The sequence below is a fragment of the Medicago truncatula genome, chromosome 1 (assembly GCF_003473485.1).
Source record: "Medicago truncatula cultivar Jemalong A17 chromosome 1, MtrunA17r5.0-ANR, whole genome shotgun sequence".
NCBI classification, from domain to species: Eukaryota; Viridiplantae; Streptophyta; class Magnoliopsida; order Fabales; family Fabaceae; genus Medicago; species Medicago truncatula.
This window is the reverse complement of record NC_053042.1, coordinates 45,619,494-45,641,548: the sequence shown is the minus strand read 5'-3', so window position 1 is coordinate 45,641,548 and position 22,055 is coordinate 45,619,494. Positions and strand designations below refer to the sequence as shown.

The 22,055-nt window shown below is 31.7% G+C and overlaps 1 protein-coding gene across 1 annotated transcript; it reads left to right on the top strand.

Moving 5' to 3' along the window:
* The first annotated feature begins 2,852 nt into the window (after positions 1–2,852).
* LOC25484898 (receptor-like protein 4) lies at positions 2,853–8,918 on the top strand. Its single transcript, XM_013613961.3, has 9 exons — positions 2,853–3,122; positions 3,335–4,396; positions 4,614–4,764; positions 5,163–5,234; positions 5,813–5,881; positions 6,350–6,418; positions 6,783–6,860; positions 7,323–7,528; positions 8,205–8,918. The coding sequence occupies exons 1-9, from the start codon at positions 3,026–3,028 to the stop codon at positions 8,309–8,311; spliced, it is 1,911 nt and encodes a 636-aa protein (XP_013469415.1). The 5' UTR covers positions 2,853–3,025; the 3' UTR covers positions 8,312–8,918.
* Positions 8,919–22,055: the final 13,137 nt, after the last annotated feature.

The following is a 22,055-nucleotide window of genomic DNA, read 5'->3' as shown; positions in this document are numbered from 1 at the left end:
TTAGTTAGGAATGAGAACCTGGACAACTCTTTTTCTTCCTTCTCTCAATTGATCAAGGGTGATAGCTGATAAGGCCATCTTGTATAAAAGTAATTTAAGCAGTTTAATAGTTTACAACTACAGGAATATCCTATTGTAGTAAAATAAATTCTATGGTATTCTGCTTCATATTTTCTGAATCAACCCAATTATCTAGCACTATCTTTCCTTGTCACCTTCAAACAGCAGACATAACTAAATACAGACATAATGTGGGGTCTAGGATTCATATAATTAACAGCAAAGGAAACATTTCCATACAGCTTCTACTTAATATTATCAGTCTCCATTTCACCTCATTGCCATTACAAATATCTGTAATGGGATCTGCATGATCAGTTCATCATCTATAGTTTTTAACAAGGCCTTCACTAATGTTGATTTCACTATTCTGTACTTAGTAAGGATAGCAAATTAAAAAACACTTTCTCCCAACATGACCAATTATTTCTTCATGTTACTGGACTGTTTTTTTCCTAATTCACAAATGCTGTATTAATCACCCTAACCATATATGTGCCTATATTACTATAATAAAGAAAAATGTGATGTAAAAGGGAGGTAATTAGAGTTAAATGTGTGATTGAAATTTGAGCCGTTTAATCTTGATTGGACACTCCGCAATGCTCGACTGCATCAAAAGTGGACCCGGATTCCCTACGGTCTAGGAATCATGTCGTTCTGTAGTAGGTGCATTTGTGACCATTTGATTAAAATGTGACAATTAAGAGTTTAAGTTGGCAAATAAATAAAAAAACATTGTAAACCATTGATTAAAACCAAATGACTAAGATCATAGTTTTAAAACTCGGCTCGGTCATCAACTCAGCATGGGTACTGAGTCAGTGAGTTAATGGTCGAACCATTGAGTCATTGAAACTTAATTAACCCTATTAATAATAGGTGTTAAAAAGTGCAGCAAGTTATTCTCATTGAAACAAAAATGACGCTAGTTAATAATAAATCACTATCAGAACTGTTTGTGTTTTTATGAAGATGAATTTTATAATCATGAACCATGGTGGCAGTGCATGTATGGTACGAAAACATAACTGGAAGTGAAGACTCAAGGGAACATACATAATTAATGTAGAGAAGGTAGGGATATATTTGTAATTTGAAAAATAATTTAATCGAGGATTCTAACTCATTCCACATAAATTGGAGGGTAAGCAAAATGAGAATCAGGGATGGAATACATGCTATTGAGTTCCATCCCACCCTTGTAATTACAATCCAAACAATAAAATCTTAATTTATTCCATTCCATCCCATTTCATTTCATCATATATCATTAATCTAAACATAGGTGTTGCATGTTGGTGAGTTGGCTAGCATAAGTAGTGGGCACCATGTCATCCAAATACACACGTTTAACAACAATTTTCAAATGCAACTACTTCCCCACTATACTTACACATCTCACCTAGGAGCTCAAAACTTTTCCGATTTCAAAACAGCCTTCAATTTATATCATAATTAACTTTCTTTTTTTAAAGTCATAGAATAATTTTTATACATTTCAAAAAGAATAATGCACATTCTAGTTTGATTTTTACTATAATTGAGATGAGATGAGTTGATGCAAGAATATTCCTTCTTTCATATCATGGTTGATTAAGTGAAGTATGCAATGAAATTTTTCACAATGGTTTGATTTCTACTTGGATAATGGATGATCATCCCTTTGCAAATCCAATTTCCTCTTTTTTAATTATTTGTGCTCCCACACTTTGGCAAGAATCGGCACCTTTTTTCGTGTGTGGACATACTCATGCCCTATATAATAATGTTACAGTCCTCAATGTTTCTTTTTAGCTATAACTTAAGTTTTGTCATATTCCATTCAAGTGGAGTAGTTAGCAGTAGTTGCAACTTACCGTTCTAATAAATGCTTATATGATTAATTAATTATTTAATTACTAAAATTAACAAAAGAAAGTCAAGCATAATCTAGAGAGATCATACTTACTTTTCGACATTATGTAGACAGAATGTCTTCAGCACAATAGCAAATGAAATCACCGATTTGATAAAAGATCACACTCTTAGTAATTAATATTTTAGGTTGTCAATAAATCCGTTGAAAACAAAAGGCTAGTTTAATAAAGATGAAATGTATTTAAAGGTCCTTTAAGTCTTTCGTTTTTTTTAAAATGGTCTTTTAAGTTTCAAAAGTCCAAAACAAATCTTTTAAATTTCAAAAGTCTCAAACAAGTCCTTTTAGTTTTTGAATCGTTTCAAACAAGTCATTTTTAGAGGATGATGGTGATGATTCAGATGATAGCAACAAAAAACATTATCCACCATTTGTCATGCCTAAAAATATGACTAATTTTAAATGGGTGTTAGGAGTCAGATTTGGTACCAAAGATGAGTTCAAAGAAGTAATTATCAACTATGTTATCTACAATATGACTTGTTTGAAACGATGCAAAAACTAAAAGGACTTATATGAGACTTTTGAAACTTAAATGACGACTTTAAAAAAAAATGAAAAACTTAAAAGAATATTTAGATGCATTTTGATCTTTAATAAATGGAACTAACTGTTTTATTTTTATGGCAATTGTTAAATACTGTCCTGTTTAAGACAGACTTTGCACTATGTAGCAACTAGCATGAGCTAAGTTTATAGGTATAGAAAGTTGAGTAATAACGGCCATTTAAAATCGAAACTTTATAATATAATTTCATTTATTCATTCACTTGCTACCAATATTAACTAACTATTTATTGGTTAATTAGGCAAAATTGTTGTTTCAAAGTAGTGAAACTGAAAGATGAAGAAGAAAGAGTTTTCTTGTTTAGTAGAAAAAGAAAATGTTTGTTTGACTTGACTCAAAAAAGAATCATTAAGCAAAAATTCAACATAATTCTCCCGCTAATCTCGCCTCTTCATACAATACACAGACATTTCCCTCCTTTATGTCCCAAACCGCTCTCATTCTCACTTTTTTCTTCAACTAACACACAACAGTACACAATGATTCAACTACCCCATTTCTTCTTCTCCTTCTTGATCATCATCACCACCACCACCACCATCTCTACCTCCACTCCAACCCCATCTTTTCCCTTTGGTAACTACTACTCTACCGAGTACTTTTGTATGTTCGATATCAAATGAGTTTATCGAAATATACGTAAGTGAGTCATACCATCTTGCAAAAAATACAAAATGAACTTTTGCAAAATGAAATTCGACACCAACTCATCGTAATTTCGACAAACTTATCAAAGAAACATTTTTTTTTTAATTACTATTAACTATTTCCATTCAAAATATTTTCAGGTAACTTGTCCTCATACCACATTAACTGCGGCACTTCAACAAACATAACAGACCCCTTCAATACAACATGGCTCTCCGACCGTTACTACACCGGCGGGGCCACCACCACCGTCTCGGAGCCACTCCGCTTCAACCTCCCCTCAGAAAAAACCCTCCGCTTCTTCCCTTCCTCCTCCTCCGGCAAAAAAAACTGCTACTCCTTCCCTTCACTTCCCTCCGCCCGCTACCTCCTCCGCACCTTCACCGTCTACGACAACTACGACGCAAAGTCTCGTCCTCCTTCCTTCGACGTCGCACTCTCCTCCACCATCATTTTCAACTGGCGTTCTCCCTGGCCTGAATCCACAGCACGCGACGGCGCTTATGCTGATCTTTTCGCTTTTCTTCACACTCCCTCCGCCGCTGATCTTTGCTTCTACGGCTTCGCTACCGATGCTCCGATCATCTCATCAATCGAACTCATTCCTGTAAATTCCGCTTCGTATGATTCTAACTCCACCGGAGAAAACTTCATTCTCGTTAACTACGGTAGAGTTTCATGCGGCTCCGGTGATCATTGGGGCGCTGGCTTCACCAACGATACTGATAAATTCGGCCGGTCATGGCAGCCGGATGAAACATTCCGAACCGAACCTGAAGAAATAGTCAGAGTTTTATCAACGGAGAATACCGTGAATGGTACTGAAAAGGAGCCGAATTATTTTCCGATGAAGCTTTACCAAACGGCGGTGACGACGGAGGAGGAGACATTGGAGTACGAATTGAGTGTGGACGCGAAGATGGACTATATGGTGTGGCTGCATTTCGCGGAGATTGATTCGAGTGTGAAAAAAGAAGGAGAGAGAGTTTTTGATGTGTTTATCAATGGAAACAATGTAACAAGAGTTGATATTTACAAAGAAGTGGGAAGTTTTGCTGCTTTTACTTGGCATTATACTGTGAAAAATTTGAGTAGTAATGTTTTGGGGATTAAGCTTGTTACTGTTTCTGGTGCTCCTTTGATTTGTGGTTTTGAGAATTATGCATTGGTGCTTAATGAACCTTCCACTCACCCTCTTCAAGGTTTTTCCTCTTACAAGTATTTTCTTTATTTCTCATATTAAAGGTGTGTCTGGTGTATGACACGTTTGGATGTCTGATTGACATGTACATAACACCAACGAATGTGGTTATATTCAATCACTTTGAGTTTTTTAAATTATTATAACTGTTTATGCATCAGTGGTGGTAATGTTAGTGTCGTATCGGTCTTTATAGCTTATGGGTGATTGTTTTGTAGTAAGTGCTATGAAGGCATTGAAGGAATCGCTTCGAGTTCCAGGTAGAATGGGATGGAATGGTGATCCTTGTGCTCCTACAACTTGGGATGCTTGGGAGGGTGTTAGCTGCCGTATGAGTGATGATAAAACTGCTCTCCTCATTACTGAAATGTAATTCATTCTTTCAAATTTTCTGCTATTTTACTCTTACTCTCAACTGTCAACCATTAATACATAATTTGTACTAATTTGCACACTTCCTGCTTTCAGTCAAGAGTAAGGTTAATGGTAGAATAGGTTTGATTGGCAATTAAATGAACAGATGATGGGTTAATATTTATATCACACATGCTTGATATCTTGTTTGAACCTATAACATTTTCTTTGCAGAGTGAAGTTTTGATTGGCTGTTGCTAATGGATTCAATTCCTGTTTCACAAATGCTTATTATATAGCTAAACTAGTGAACTAAAAACAGAAAATTTAAGAAGGCTCAAGTTCCTCGTCCTTATTTACTTTCCTCTCCCTGCAGAGGTTTAATTTTATATTTTTTCCTATTTTCATTTCAGAAATCTTGGAAGTCAAGGCTTGAAAGGGAACATAAGTGACCAAATTAGTCTTTTGTCAGACTTGGTAACCCTGTAAGTTTGTTCAGCTGCCCAATTTCTTTACATATGTATTGTTCACAAAACACTGACTTGAATTAAGAATATACTAATTAACCTAGATTTGTAATATTCCCTCGATTGAGAACACTGTGAACATCTTTTTTTCAAACGATCATCTATGGTACTTTCATTTCTGTGGCTACAATGCTTATCTTCTGATATGATGATAAATAGTATTATAGAATCATGATGTACAGTAGCACCTCTCATGCATTTACTTGAGGAATGAACAGAACACTCCAGCCATTGCAAGGATTTCAATATTTCATGCATCATGCTTAACCTTTTCTGAATTTATTTTCCGTTCATATCGTAATTAGAGCTCCGTACATATTGAGCTCCTTACATATTCTAGTGTAAACCCTCGATCTTGTATCTAGATTCATTATCTATAATCAAGTGCTGCTCCCTAGTGCATATTTGCTCCAATTTTGCATTCCTTGTATGCCATCTGATTTCTGTTGTGTGCAGCATGTATCTTTCTAGATTCATTTTGGTCATGTCCAAAGTGGTTTCAGTTATATAATTGTAACTTCTCTCTAATTTTACAGGAACTTGAGTTCTAATTCCTTGGGGGGCGAAATACCATCAGGACTGGGTCAGAAATCCCTTATACAAGTGTAAGATCAGATATTATCTATTAGACATAGTTACTCCTAGATTTGTTTTAGATGTTAGTCAAATACGTCAGTGTGTTAAAGAACTCAATTGAGTGGATTTTATAATTTAGTAATCAGTTTCCAATATTTTCACCCATTTAGAAGTCACACATTTTGTCATCCATCATCATATACTGAATACGGTATATATTCAGAGTCTATATTTTTTTTTTCACACATATCTGTACTAGGTTTAAAATGCCTGAATTTAAACTCCAAAGTCATTTACAATTTATAAAATGCATGTATATCATCTATACTGAAAATAACCCTAAACAACCATGAAGTGTTGCTCAATAAATGGGCCTTTGTTTTACACACAATGTTGAGATCTGCACAGAAGCATGTGTTCTGTTCGTAATACCAGAAGGAAAATTTAATTAAATTATTTTTTGATATTCTTTTTGTTTTTCTCTAATGTTTCTGTAGGGATTTATCTAATAATCAGTTAACCGGCTCTATACCTGACAGTTTGGCATCTTCAGCTTTGCAGCTTGTGTAAGATTCACTGTATTGATTGATTAATGTGATTTTCTTTTACATGCATAGTTAGTACCATGATAATTTGACAATAAAAAGGTTCTCAGTCCTCACTCATGTCTTTTACTGTAATCCAGTTTTGAAATTTGATTTCAAAAATCATCTTTCCTAGTCATTTGGTTTTGTTAATTAAATTCCTAGGATCATATTGTTGCCAATATATTTTTCCTGGATCTGGTGTTGTCTCATTCCCACAACCTTATTTCTCTTCATATATTTATGATTGAAATGATATAAAACACCCGACCTTCAGTGCAGTCTCACCTGTGTCTCTTTTATTCATGTTTATTTAAATTTGTTTTATAATGATTGTCTCTGCCAGGCTATTGAATGGTAACCTATTGGAAGGACGAGTGCCAGAGCAACTTTATTCTGTTGGCGTGCATGGTGGAGCTATTGAGTACGTCAATTTTCCTATAATCTACATTTTTTGTGTATGACTACCCAAATTCTTCGAAGCTGAAGTAGATTAGATTTACAAAATCTCTTACCTTTTTACTTTTGCAAAAAAAATTAAATTTTTTTACAAAATCTCTTCCATTTTGAATTTCCACTAATCTATTTGAAGGAATGATAACTACTTCAGCAACAGTGGTTATGCTGCTTCCTTTATTTGTTTTACGAGAAACTATGCTTATAAAGTCGCTTAAATGGATTATAATTCATGACAAACCTACCAATTTTGCATGGATGCTCTGGCTAAAATTGTCTACTAACTATAGTTGTTATCTAACATGCTACGGTTGTACTAGATGCAAAAGAAACTTTATGCTGCACATTATCAAAGGAAAGTATTATTATGATTACCCAATGAGAAATAATCTCTTTTTTTTTGTGTTCAATTTGATTTGTTTTAATTCAGTCTCTCAAGCAACAAGGGTTTGTGCGGTGTACCATCACTTCCATCATGTCCTATGTTTTGGGAGCATGGCGGATTATCGACTCGGGGTAAAATTGCAATAGTCTTTTCTTGTCTTTTTGTTTTCTGCGTGGTACTGCTGCTGGTATATATCTACATCAGAAAGAAAAGGAACGATTATGACTTTGGTCTACCCCATGAAATAATGGGTGAGTACAATTTGAATGAGATCCTGTTTTTTCTTTCTTTCATTTTGTTTTTACTATTCCTGGTAATGTGGTTTATATTTATTTCTGCGGCTGACTATGCTGTTGCTTTATTTGTTTAACAGTGCAATAGCTGTTTCTTCATTACTAATTGTTTGGTATCGTGGTGGATTTCAGAATCACAGTGAGCCACCGTGATATCAAACATGCACGCTGCAGCATATAAATAATTAAATATGCTTTATACTTATAGGATTTGGTTCTTGTGCTGCATTGATGTTTGTTTTTAATTGGGAATTTATGTGGATTATGCTAGTCTTCAATTCAAATATGTTCCATTATGTGCTCAAGGTGGCAAGATAATATTTTAGTGCATGCACCATATGCCTTTATAGTGATTCACTATTTTGATAACATTTTAGTATACTAACAATCAACTTCAATGTCAAATCTCAAAGCGGGTTGGGTCAACTAAGTAGTAATCATACTGTTATAGTGGTTTGCACATAGCTCTGGACATAATTCTTGTTCTGTCCTTCATGTAAAAAGTTTATTTTGAGCCGTTTAAATTTGACCATATGCCTGGAGATATTTTAGTTTTGGAATAAAAGTTGTATTTATGGACCTTGGATATTTGAAGGCTGTGCTAATTGTCAAGTTTTTATGGCTTCTTGTGCAGCTCTAGCTGCCAAGAGAAACAAATATCAGAGGCAGAAATCACTGATGATTCTTGAGCTGGAGAGTCAACACGCCAAAGGATTCCCTTCACCTTTTACTCCTCTATAACATGTTTTAATTAAAATAGAAGATTGATTTCACAGTTTTCAGATAAATATACATCATATACTGCATAGAGAAAATAATTCAATCTAAGCTTGTGGCAACCTTGCTCGACCTTGACGTAACACAATGCTGCTTCATCACATTGAGGATTCTGCATGCTAAGTGTTGTCATGCACTTTTGACAATCATTTTGAACCATTGTATAAGAGACATACCCCGATAATATCACTAGCCTTCTGTACCTTTCGATTAATGTCTATTAGGAACAATTCATCAAGGCATACCATTTTAGCTGCTGAGTTTAGTGTTTGGTTTTTCAGGTAATCACAATAGTGAGCGAGTTCTATTGTACAATGTATTGTCTGTTGATTCTTAACACTGTATACTGATTTATGTAATCACAATAGTGAGCGATTTCTATTGTAGAATGTATTGTCAAAGCTTTTCGATTCATTTATACCCAAGTAAAGCATGATAAAGAAAATTGTGTATATTTGATTGCAAGCTTTTGATGTGTATGAGTTAATGTTTTGGCCTTTGTAAGTTCAGTCTGTTGCATTGTCTTGATCTTTGTAGTGAGAACGTCGGTAATAGCAAAGGCTTTATACTATATGGTTTCATAGGTTGCGCCGTATTACTACAACTGTGTTACAAGTTAGAGAGCTATTCCTGCCTTTATTACTTGTCTATTTATCGCACTAGTTCCTTGATGCTATTGAGATAAATTGTTATTTGCAATTTTGAAAATTCTCTAGCTAATTCTCGTAGATTGTTTTTTTCATTGAAATTCTCGTTGATTATTGAGACTTGTAAATTCTATCTTTACGCCACTTCTTAGCATGAGCGGGCACTAAGATCACGTAAAACATGATTGATATATACCTCACTTTTTTGGGTCAATATCAAAATTAGTGTTTTTTTTTACACAATTCAAAATTACTAGTGTAGGATTAGACAGAAGTGTCTGACCAAGAACATACCTTAACTCAGTCTTGTGTGACATGTCTAAGATGTAACCACATGTACGCGGTCCATTTAAAAAAATAAAAAAATAAATAAACACCAAGTTTCTGATACATGTTGATGTTCAAAATATATCTGACATGTCGATACAACACTTTCAAGAGGTGTACTTGCATTGTAGTTTGAAAAACAAAAATATTGAGATCCATACAATTGAGACAAATGTATAGAGTCCCAAGTTTATATTTATGTAAGAATGGTTGGGCTCACCGAAGAAAATTTACATCCTCATTCGTCAATTTCTCTTTAGACACTTTAAATTTGTTCTCGATCAAGGTATAACTCCAGATCGATTATTTTTTGTGTGTAAAATGTGATCAAGTCATAACTTTTAACCGACTATTTTTTAGAAAAGTGAGCAATTTTGAGGTGAAGAAAAACTGTCTCCTCATTCATGTAAGGCGTTGCTTTAAGCTATATTGGATATACATTTGAAGAAGTACACCATTGAAAGTCACGTATACTACACTCAAAATGATCATCCGCGACAAAAGTTGAAGAAAAGAAAATATACATTCAAATACCTACTTCTTTTTTTGTGGTGGCCGGGGTTTGAACCTCAAACCTTGCATATATTATGCATTATCCCTATCAACTGAACTAAACTCACGAGTACTCAAATACCTACTTCTGAAAGTGTGCAAAACAAGATCCAAGTTGGCTAAAAAAGTTTCAAATATGACTAGACATATGGCATGCATGCGATGTAGCTAGTAGTCTTATATTTTTCTATAAATAGGGAAACCGTTAATCTCTACGTTAGAGGGTTCATTCCATTAAGTAAATTGTCTACTAGATACACATCCGTTCTTAAAAGATAACAAAATTTACCGACTTTTATGAATGATGTATGTAACTCACTTTTAGTCGTAATAATACTATTTTCTCTATATTTGTTTGTTGTTTAGTTTATATAATTCTACATTTGATGCTTTCTATTTGTACGTTTTGTAACCTATATACATCTTCACACGTTTTTTGTCATGCAAGTTCGAATTTGAACAATAAATCTATCAACTTAGAACCCTTTAAAAATCTAATTTGAGTCATAGATTAATCATCAAATTCATTTGTTGGAGGGACCAAATTTACTGTCAACAGAAGTGATCAGTCATTTGCTACCCTTAACCAAAAAATATTTGCGCCAAGATTAATCGTTTTTATGAAGTAGTTGGATATTTTTTAGACCTGGGATCATGTTTGTGTCACCGATATCCAGAGAAACAAATACTATTTGTGTTCATTGTTGGTACTTAATTACTTGTCATTAATTCATTTCGGTTATATACGTTTAGGTCCAGTTAAGTTTAATCGAAGAACTTTTTTTTTTTAAAGGAAATTTAATCAAAGATAAGAAGGACCAACTTTTTGATTGGGTATATGAATAGACTTGAATCAACCTAGTGTCGTTGGTGCCATCCACCACGCAAAAACAAATCTAGTAGGTGCCTAGTTCCAACTAACTGGATTGATGACTCAGAAATCTGTTGGTGTATTTTCATATTTGGTTAGACACAATGATTTGTAAAAGATTAAGCTTTGAGAGTATGTGCTAAGTAGTAGTATCTTTTAACTTTGATCATTCCTAGTGCCAGCCCACTATGAGACCTAAAATAGATTTTAATCCGAGACATGTCTATGTAAAAGAAAATGCATAAATATTACCACATTTACAAATTTTGTTTTGTAATTTGATGCTTTCAAAAATAAAACAATCATATCATATATATAAGAATAAATTAAACATTAAAAATATACATTTTTTTAGAAAATTAAAATAATATGCAACACAATTGCACCATTACTCTTTATCAAAAAATAAGGGCTTGGGCTCGAAATCGGATCAGAGGCTACGTAACAAGAATGCTACTCTTTTCACTTCATTTTTGCTCTTAAAACACCGCAAAAAATACCAAATTACCCTCATGACAGTTATCCGCAGCGGCTTTACCGTATAAGTATTTTGGTATTGTCGCACACCACACAGTGCATTTGTCTCTAACTTCCATCATTTTTAGTCACTCGTTTTTTTTTTTTTTTTGTGGTGGCCGGGGTTCGAACCCCGGACCTTGCATATATTATGCATTGTCCCTACCAATTAAGTTAAGCTCGCGAGGACAATCACTCAAATATTATTATTGTTTAATTTTCATTCCAAAATTTATATTTTGCGCACAATCATGATGCTTCGAAGACTATAAGTGTAGGATTAAATTTTCACAATCATTGTTCCCATAGGGTGAGTTTGATTTGCTAAAAAATGAAGGACAGGATAGAACAACTCTAGTTGTCCAGTGTTTGATTTGTAAAACTGTTTCAGATACAGGACAAACTGGAGGCAAGGGACATGACAAAAACTCATATTTTTGTCCCTCACCAAACCACACTACAACTTTTTGTCTCACGTACAAGTTGTCTAAAATACCAAAATAACATTTTGTCCCTCAAAATCGTATAAAACAAAAAATTACTTAATGCCATAAAAAATTTGTCATGTGCTGTTCTGCCTTGTGTTGTACTGTTCTATCTTGTACTGTTCTGTCCAGTACTTGCTGTTTTGCAAACCAAACACACCCATAAACTTAACTCAGTTGGTAGGGATAATGCATAATATATGCAGAGACTGTGGTTTAAACTCTAGACACCTCACTTCTCCATATTTAAAATGTGTGAGCTATAGTCATTAGGTTACTTAAAAAAAAAATCACAATCACAATATTTACCGGACTAAAAGGAAAATAGGGAACTTCTTTATTACATAAATAAAATAACAACATTTTTTTTTCTTCACACAAACCAAAATGATATATGATAATAACAATAGTGGTCCACCCTACACAAGGCGTGCAAAAAGTGAATCATCTATCGAAATTTACAAAGTCCAGGTGCCAAAAAAGAGGGGCACCCAGGGGCGGTTCCACCGTCCAGCGACCCCGGGCGGTCGCCTGGCTCGATCGATAATTTTTGCACATTAGATCCAACCTAAAAGCCTATTAACACACTTACAAAAAGAAAAATTTGGAAAAAATCTGAAAATTCTCACACGCAAATAGGCTTGGAAAAGACATTTACCTCCTAATTTTATTTAGCACACTATTGACGGGTTCATCTCTCTTATTTTAACGGATTAATTGTTCAAATTGACCGTGTAATATACATTTTGTCTGAAAAATGAACCTGTAAAATACAAAACATATATTCTAGCATTGTAACTTGAATTTCTTCTTATTTTTGACCACCTATAATATAGGCGTAGTCTAAAAATGTGACCTACAGGTTGAATTTTTTCACTATTTTTTTCATACATGTTTAGCATGTTAAAATATAGCTTTACACAAAAAATTAAATTTCTTCGACAAGGGATAAAGTAATTATGAATTTTTATTCCCTCATAATTATGAATTTCTTAAACAATTTATAATTAATTTATACCTCGTTTAAAAACTACAAAATTTCATTGTGAAGGTTCTTATCATGTTCTAGTCATGCCTACAAAATTAGGGAATTAAATTTGACCTGTGAGTATACGCTTACGCTGAACAAAATTTCAATTTTGCACGTTTTGGTTGAAAAATCAAAATAAATTTAAACGACTTTGAAATGCTATAAAACTTTACAAATCCTTTTTATGTATTTTTATAGACGTCTCTGCAAATAATGAGCTCAAAATTCGATTTATAGGTCGAAATTTCCGTTGTTTTATTTTTTGAATTTTTGACACTTTAAAAGTTCATAATTAATTTGTCGTTTGTCGAAAATTTATAATTTTTTCTGTGTAAAACCATATTTATTGTTCTTAGCTCGCCTCTAAGAAATCATGAAAAAAATCAATCTCTTAATTGCTTTTTTGGACTTCGCGTATATTACAGGGCTATAAATAATAAAAATCTCAAGTTACATGTTCAGAATACATGTTATTTAATTACAGGGTCAATTTTTCAGGCTTCACGTATATTATATGGTCAATTTCAATTAACAACCCTATTTTAAATTGTACTTTTGTTGTCAAAACGAGGAACCTCTTTTATTTTGAGTTATGACTGTTTATATATTATGTCACATGTGAATTTGCGATAAATTTTTTGTCTGGACTCCATAAATTTCCTGGCTCCGCCACCGGGGACCCATCATAAACAATCGCAAATAAATTATCGATAAACACTCATACAAAGTAACGGGTATTTCCACCAATCATAAAGAACAACATATTATCACATTGAAGTCTAGAATCGTTAAAAATATCAAGCAACCACAATCACAATACCATGAAAAACTAAAAGTAGAATGAAACAAAGGTATTAATTTAGTTTGCCTTGCCGAGCATTTCTGCGGCATGTATTTGACTTTTTTAAGTTACGAAAAAATTAGAAGACACACTCTGCAAGATCTGGAAACCATTACACAAATTTCATTAAGGATTTACGGTAGAATTTATCTACATCTGATTATTATTATAAAGAAAAATAAATATTTTAGATTTATTCAATTGATGATGTATATGACCTTTATAATACATCATTTAATGAATAAATGTTAGATGTTAATTTTTGTTTATAATAATTATCGAAAGGTATATGACTTAAGTTATCAATTGCAAAATTCAAATGACTTGATCAACTCAATACACAATAGGTGTTAGCACAAAATTCAATAATATGAGTCAACCATAACTGGTTATAAGAAAAAAAATCATTAGTTATACATTGTCATGTAAAATTATTTTATACATATATCAAATAATATGTTGCCACATCAATTAATGAATATAAAAACATATGAATTGTTATATTCTTGTGCTAACACAACATTGAACTCAGGAGTAAAATGACTTTACATTTTTTTTTAGGAAAAATGACTTTGCGCTGTTGATTTTTAGCAAACAAACTCTAAGAAAAAATGATTTTTTTTTTTTTTTTTGTGATCAGAAAAAATGAACTTCACTTGTATATAATGGTAGCATAAATTTTTTACACATGTATTCAACTTAATTTCAGCGTTTAAATATTTGTAGATATTTGTTTTTTTTTAAACTAACATATAAAATTGACATTCCAAACAAAAAAAAACACATCAAATTGACATTATAATGTCATTTGATTAAAGTATGTGTTAAAATATTTTACATTGTCAATTTATAGAAAATGTATAACAATTAATCTAAAAAAATTATATCAAATCTTTGTAAACACATCAAGTCAGCTATGCATCTCATATGTACGTTAACATTTCAGATGCGTCCTTCGTGGTAGTCAACAACAGACATGCATGCATAAGGGCTGTTGGGTCAGATTTGTTAATACCATTTCATTATGTTTTCCCTCTACCTAAAATAACATTTTAGTACAAGACATTTCGATATTTTCCAATTTATAAAGTCTAGAATATTTGATCTAGGCATTGACTTTGACCAAACCCATATTCATAAACTTACACTAAGCCAAGTGTGGAAATTGACTTTTAACAAGCATACAACGAATATTTATATATGACTTTAAAGACGCAACACGTTAATAATTTACAATAATGTCAGAAACATTTTTTCTCTTCGATCCAGCCTTGCTTTGACTGAAAAGACCAATTCAAACTCAATAAGTGTGTAGTATACTTCAATAAGTATACTATATAATGAGCAAGTGTGATTTAATCTTATATTTTTAATGTATTCAACACGTTGTTTATATTGATTTTAGCATATATCATCCGACACTCTTGCGAATCTACTCTTATATTATTTACTATTTGGAGATTGGTCTACAAAAATTCCTGAACTATACATAGACTTATTATGCTGTTGTAATATTTTAAGACCGTGTGTGCGCTGGCTTAACTGGGTAGTCCAGATCTATTATTGGAAAATCAATAATTAACTGATGTTAATGTGATATATATTAAATTATTAATTAGGTTTGGGAATCACTTAACGTTGAGCAAAAGTTCAAAAAGAGAAATGCAAATGGTTATCGTTGTCAGACCATAAGCCCTAATTTATTTAGTAGTCAAAATTTTCCATTTTTCAGGCAGGACTTCTATCAAGTAGGTATAATCACCTAAAAATAATTAAGAAGGTATAATAAATAGAGTTTCGGTTTTTTCACAGAAAAAAAAAAATGTCTCGCTCCTCATTCAATCTTAAAGGATAAAATGTTATTAAAACATGTACTCGTTAACATTTTTTTATTTTTTATTTTTATAACAATTAGCAATTTTTTTTAAATAATCAATGTTGTTTTGTTAGTATTTGAATCATGTGTATGGTCGTATTATAATTGTATTAAGAACCACATCAAACTATTTCAACTATGTTTGTTCGAATCTTCTCATCAAAAAATTAAAATTCCAGAACCCTAAATCTCATTCTACTTCATATGAAATGATAATCCTACCTTTAACATTCTCTCAACCAAGTATTTTAATCACCTCTCAATCATATTACTTAGCAAACTAAGACTGCGATATGGTGGGTATAGAATGTAGTATCCAATCCAACTACATGAATGCGAAAAACTTCTAACTGTCGGGGAGCTGCATACCTAATGTAGCCTAACTAAAGAACAAGTCAACGTAAACAATTTGTAACATAAAAAGTCAACTTGCAATAATCACTTCAATTAATTAGGCACGCAATCGCCCAGTACTTAGCCGCGAAAGCTGAAATAATTTGTTGACAAAGATTTGTTGAAACTTTCATTTATTTCCTCCTATGCAAGACGAGTCTGATGTGATGAGAATTCCCAATCAATATCCACCATGATTATTGAAAGTTTATGATTGGAAAATACGATTGACATGTGAAAATGAGAGATCCTTTAACACACAGTCAAAACTCATATTCAAAATATATGATTAGCATGACATAAGAACAGCTAACGTACTACGATGCAAGCAATATTAACGGTCTCTAACCCATTACATTAACATTGAGCCGAACTATACTCGGATTTCTTTAAGAAATGTCTCGAATTCAATTGTGTGGTTGAAAAATATGTAGTTCAGAGTAAGACTTGTTTCAAGGTGATAATCATATTCTCTACTCCCTCCGTTTCATAATAAGTGACCATTTTATAGAAAAGGATTGTCCTAAAATAACTTATTCATTTCAATTTTTCAATGCAATAGTAAATATTATTTTTTAATTATAATTCTAATTAATATTACTTTCATCACTTCTAATTTAATAAATTTCACTTTGCCTTTATGAGAATAGTAAAACCATTTCTCTCTCTGGTGTGTTTGGTTTGCAAAACAGTAAGTGCTGGACAGAACAGTACAAGACAGAACAACACAACACAAGGCGGAACAATACATGACAAATTTTTTATGACAATGAGTAATTTTTTGTTTTATACAATTTTTGGGAGACAAAAGGCTATTTTGGTATTTTAGACAACTTGTACGTGAGACAAAAAGTTGTGTTGTGGTTTGGTAAGGGACAAAAATATGAGTTTTTGTCTTGTCTCTTGCCTCTAGTTTGTCCTGTACCTGAAACAGTTTTACAAATCAAATACTGGACAACTAGAGTTGTTCTGTCCTGTCCTTCATTTTTTAGCAAATCAAACGCACATTTTCTTAAGAATAATGATTGTTGGCATGAGACACACGACAACCCCACAAATGAATTATGAACATTGGATGCAGCATATGTAGCACAAGATTTATTAGCAGTGTCCCATATTTATTGTATGTAAACCACTTTCTACATGTGCAGTTTTCGTGGGTTTTACATGTCGTGCTATTTAGTATTTCTCTTTTCTTAATTAATTGGTGTAAAATGAACAAATGATTCGCTTAATTTATGACAAAGAAAGTAATAAAGATTAGTCGCATGGCGTTTGTTTCAAGTTTACAAAATATAATATTGGGAATAATTTTCCTAGGAATATAAGGATCAGAATTTTATTCCCGGATTTATTGAGAAAATGTGTTTGATTAGTATTTAAAGTATCCTGAGAATGACTGATAAAGTTATATTTATAGATGATAAAACATAGAAATAATGATTTTATTCCCACCTTCATGAAAACTTTCTTCATCCCAATTTTCTTAGGAACAAAACAACATTTCTAGGAAACTTCTATTCCCAGAAATAAAATTTTAAAACAAACATAGAAATATATCTTTTCTGCTATCATATTTCCAGGAATCTTTAAATATAACTTAAAACAAACGCCCCTAAAATCTGATAAGTACTTTTCATTCGCATTCATTCATACTTTTTTGAAATTGGAACCAAAGTTATTTTATTTCTTTATAAAATTAGTGGAACAAGAAATGCTTTGAAGACTAGCATTACATGTAAGGACTTCACCTTGCTAGTTTGTGAGCAACCCTGTTTTTTTTTTTTAGCGCTTTACTCCCTTTGAAATCAATTATAAGAAGAAAAAAAAAGGCATCCCGTTTATTTGTCTATAATCTAAGCAAATTCTATCTGATTTCACCCTATTTAATGTTGTCATTCTCAAACTACTCTTCCAATAATTCAAATTTTATGCTTATCAACCAAATTCTTCTAGTAAATATTGCAAAAAATTAATAATCAATAATTCGTAAATTAAATGAAAACGCATAAGTTTGGAGAATGCAATTAATTTTCTACTACAACAAAAAAATTAAATATAATGTTTTTGAGGTCTAGTGTATAATACTTAGTTTTTTTCACTTATATGTGGACATGTATGATAAGTACATCCTATAATCAAAGAGGACAGAATATATAATATCTACTTACTATATTATAAAAGTAAGTCTTTAGGATTTTACCATTTTGTCCTTTGGAGGGGTATTTTAGTAATTTCCTATTGATAGGGGTGTGGTTAATGCCACCTCATCATTTTAGGGTGCATTTCATATTTTGCCCTTCACCATTTTTTTAAATTATTTTATAATTTTTATATTTTTAATAACTTTTATAATTTTTATTTTTTAACTATTTTTTAATTTTTTACCCAAATTCAGTTGCTTCTAAATTGCCGTTGTGGGAGAGTAAGGTATCGCTTGATCCGGCTTTTTTCCAACTTCTCTACATTTTTAAGGAGAAGTTAGGTCAAACACACTATCAATTATTTTAATTTCAATATTGTTTAATCATCACAACCTCACAAATATTTTTATTCACACTGTCATTTAATGATACCAAATACTATTATTTCCTTTCTTCAACCTCGCAAATATTGATACACACACATTAACGTTTAGAGTAATATTTTATATCCGTCTGTCTGTGTTTTTGTTACGCTGATGCATATAATTTTTTTTAGTGTTGCTTGGTTGAGTGCTACCTCACCGATTTTTTTAACTATTTTCCAATTTTTTCTCCCAAACTCAGTTGCTTCTACATTGTCATTGTGGGAGATTAAGATACCGTTTGATCCGGTTTTTTTTTTTACTTCTCTACATTTTTAAAAAGAAGTTAGGTCAAACACAATATCAATTAAGTACTTACTAGAAAGTGAACATTTTTTAATGCATAGAATTGAATGGAATGAGCTTTGGCCTAAAGTAGTTGAATGTTACTTTAAAAAACTACTTCTCGACAATATATTTCACAAGCACCTCTTTTCAACTAACGCTGGGAACCTTTTCTTTTATTTTTTAATATTATATTTCAATATATTTTCTTTTCATTTAACTTTATTTTATTTTATTTTTTTGAACAGTTCCATTTAATTTTATTATCCTTTTTTCAAAAGATTTTTATTATCTTTTTATCACTTATATATTTAATTTCGATATTGTTTAATCATCACAACCTCACAAATATTTTTATTCACGCTGTCATTTAATGATATCAAATATTTTTATTTCTTTTCTTCAACCTCGCGAATACACACACACATTAATGTTTAAATTAATATTTTATGTCCGTTTGTCTGTTTTTTGTTACGCTAATGCATATAATTTTTTTTAGTATTGCTTGGTTGAGTGCTACCTCACCGATTTTTATTAACTATTTTCCAATTTTCATATTTTTAAAAACTTCTGACTATTTTCCAATTTTTTTATTTTTAACTATTTTCTAATTTTTTTTCTCACAAATTCAGTTGCTTCTACACTGCCGTTGTGGGAGATTAAGATACTGTTTGACCCTTTTTTTTCTCTTCAACTTCTCTACATTTTTAATAAGAAGTTGAGCCAAGTACAATATCAATTAAGTACTTACTAAAAAATGTACTTTTTTTAATGCATAAAATTGAACGAAATGAGTTTTGGCCAAAAGTTGTTGAATGCTACTTCAAAAAACTATTTCTCGACAATTTATTTCACAATCATCTCTCTTCAATTCACGTTGGGAACCTTTTCTTTTATTTTCAAATATTATATTTCAATATGTTTTTTTCTTCCATTTAATTTTTTTTAGCCGTTCCATTTAATTTTTTAAAGGAGGTTCCATTTAATTTTATTACCTTTTTTTCAAAGAAATTTTATTATCTTTTTATCACTTATATATTTAATTTAAATATCGTTTAATTATAACAACCTCACAAATAATTTTATTTACGCTATCATTTAATGATACAAAATATTTTTATTTTCTTTTTTCAACCTCGCAAATATACAGACACACATATTAGCGTTTAGAGTGATACTTTATGCGTGTCTGTTTTTTTGTTACGCTAATGCGTATAATTTTTATAAAATTTTGATTTTAATTAAAAGTAAAATTGTAGATGTCTTTTCTTCAAAAAAGTTATAGATGCCTAAAAAAATTATGCTTATGTTATATATATCTACGCATAAAAGGTATAGATACCTAAAAAAATTATACTTATCTTTTATATATATATTGCACCTTTATATCGTAACAAACTATGCATATCTTTTTCTTATTCAAAAAAACTAAATATTGCTAAATAGAAAAGGTATTATTCTCTATTTTGTCAACATCAGATGATAGAATTTTGTATAAGTTTGATAATAACCCGAAAAATGTCTTTCCTTATGTAGTGGGAATATAATTGATGTAACACTATGGGAAAAATACTCCGTAGCTTTATCATTTACCATCTATTTACCTTGAGTTCCTTGCTTCCATTTTGTAGTCAATGGCAACCCAAATATATGTAACAATTGGTCAGGTTCGAGGTTGCTCATCAACCTACATCATCTGGTTGTTGAGAAGTTTAAGACTTAGTAAGTTTGCATTATGATTTCACAATACAGTGTTAGAGTAACTTATTATTTCACAATCCGATTTGATTGTTTTTTGACCATGTTTCTTGAATTGTTGTCATGATTTTAACACTTCTCAAACTCAGAGTCAAACTTCAGTTAAAACTTAAGTCAGAGTTCGACTTCTTCTCAACGTACTTCGTACAATGATTTTTCGAAACTGTCACATGTTAGGCTAATTGCTGAATTTATAAACTTAGTCAATGTCTGCTTTTTTTATGCACAAACATGTTTTGAGTTTTTTTACGCACAAATTAAAAATACATATTGCACTATTCTTTATTTCATGTGCATAATTTGTGTTAGGAAACATATTGCATCACTATTTCAAAAACAACTAAATTCAATCATAATCAGTTTGGATTGTATTATGAGTTGCACCAAATTTTCGAAGACATCAATGTCAAATGGTACCGGCTATATATGCACATGCGGAAGTGATGCTTAATTTCCATTTGTTTCAACAATGTTAATTGGTCAATGGGGTGCATATAATGTACATGCATGCATTTATCTAGACTTTATAGGAAGATAAGAGGATGATAAATTAGAAGTCATGTTACATTTTCTTTAGCTTAAAATCAGTTACGCTACCTTTATTTTATAAATTATATGTAACTATATTCGCATACATCTTATCCATGTAAATATGCATTATACTAATATTGCAGTTATTTTCCTGTTTAGCATTTCTCAAACGGGGTGTGAAGAACAATTCTGAAAGGAAAGCGCAAAACAATCACTCTCATTGATAACCAGACATATAGACAGTATAACTGTCATCTCATTACCGCCGATAGAGCAAACTATGAAAATTACTTGGGTGGGCAGTGGTTCAATTTCTGCAGATAAAGAGTGATGGAAGAAGGAGTTAAGCTCATCTTTGATCTCGAAAAGTCACAGAAGAACTTGCAAATTCGATTTGTTCCAAAGTAGATCTTTGTTGTTGAACTATTTTAACTTCTACTATTTTGATGTATCGCTTTGGACTGTAGTCGTAAACTATCTTGACTTTGGGATGTCATTTGTTCTTTTCATTTTGTCTGATGTAAGTATTGGCAAAAATTCCTTTTTGGTTAGTGTATGAAACTTGCAATCTCTTTTATAAACCTAACTATTATGTAACGTTAATCTATACATTGTTGGTTCCTTCATTGGTTCCAATTAGTATCATGTTAATTGTAATGTTGTTTTCCTAATCTCTTAGAGAAAAATGAAACATGTTATTTTCCTACAGTAAATCTTTACGATGCTTTGGTAAATGTTTTAGAAATGTACATATATATAACTTCTAATTAACACTGCAATTTGTTTTGTACCTAGCACTTCTAAAATGAGATATCAATGACATTTCTAAAAGGAACATGGAAAACAATCACACTCATCGACAAACAAGCTCAAAAAAGGTATAAGCGTCGCTTGATAACGGCAAAGAGAGCAAGTTACAAAAAATACTTAGGCGGTCAATGGTTTAAATTTTGCCGAGAACATATGTTAGAGGTAGGTGATAAGTTAATTTTTTATCTAGAGAAGCCACCTAAAAATATGCACGTTCAAG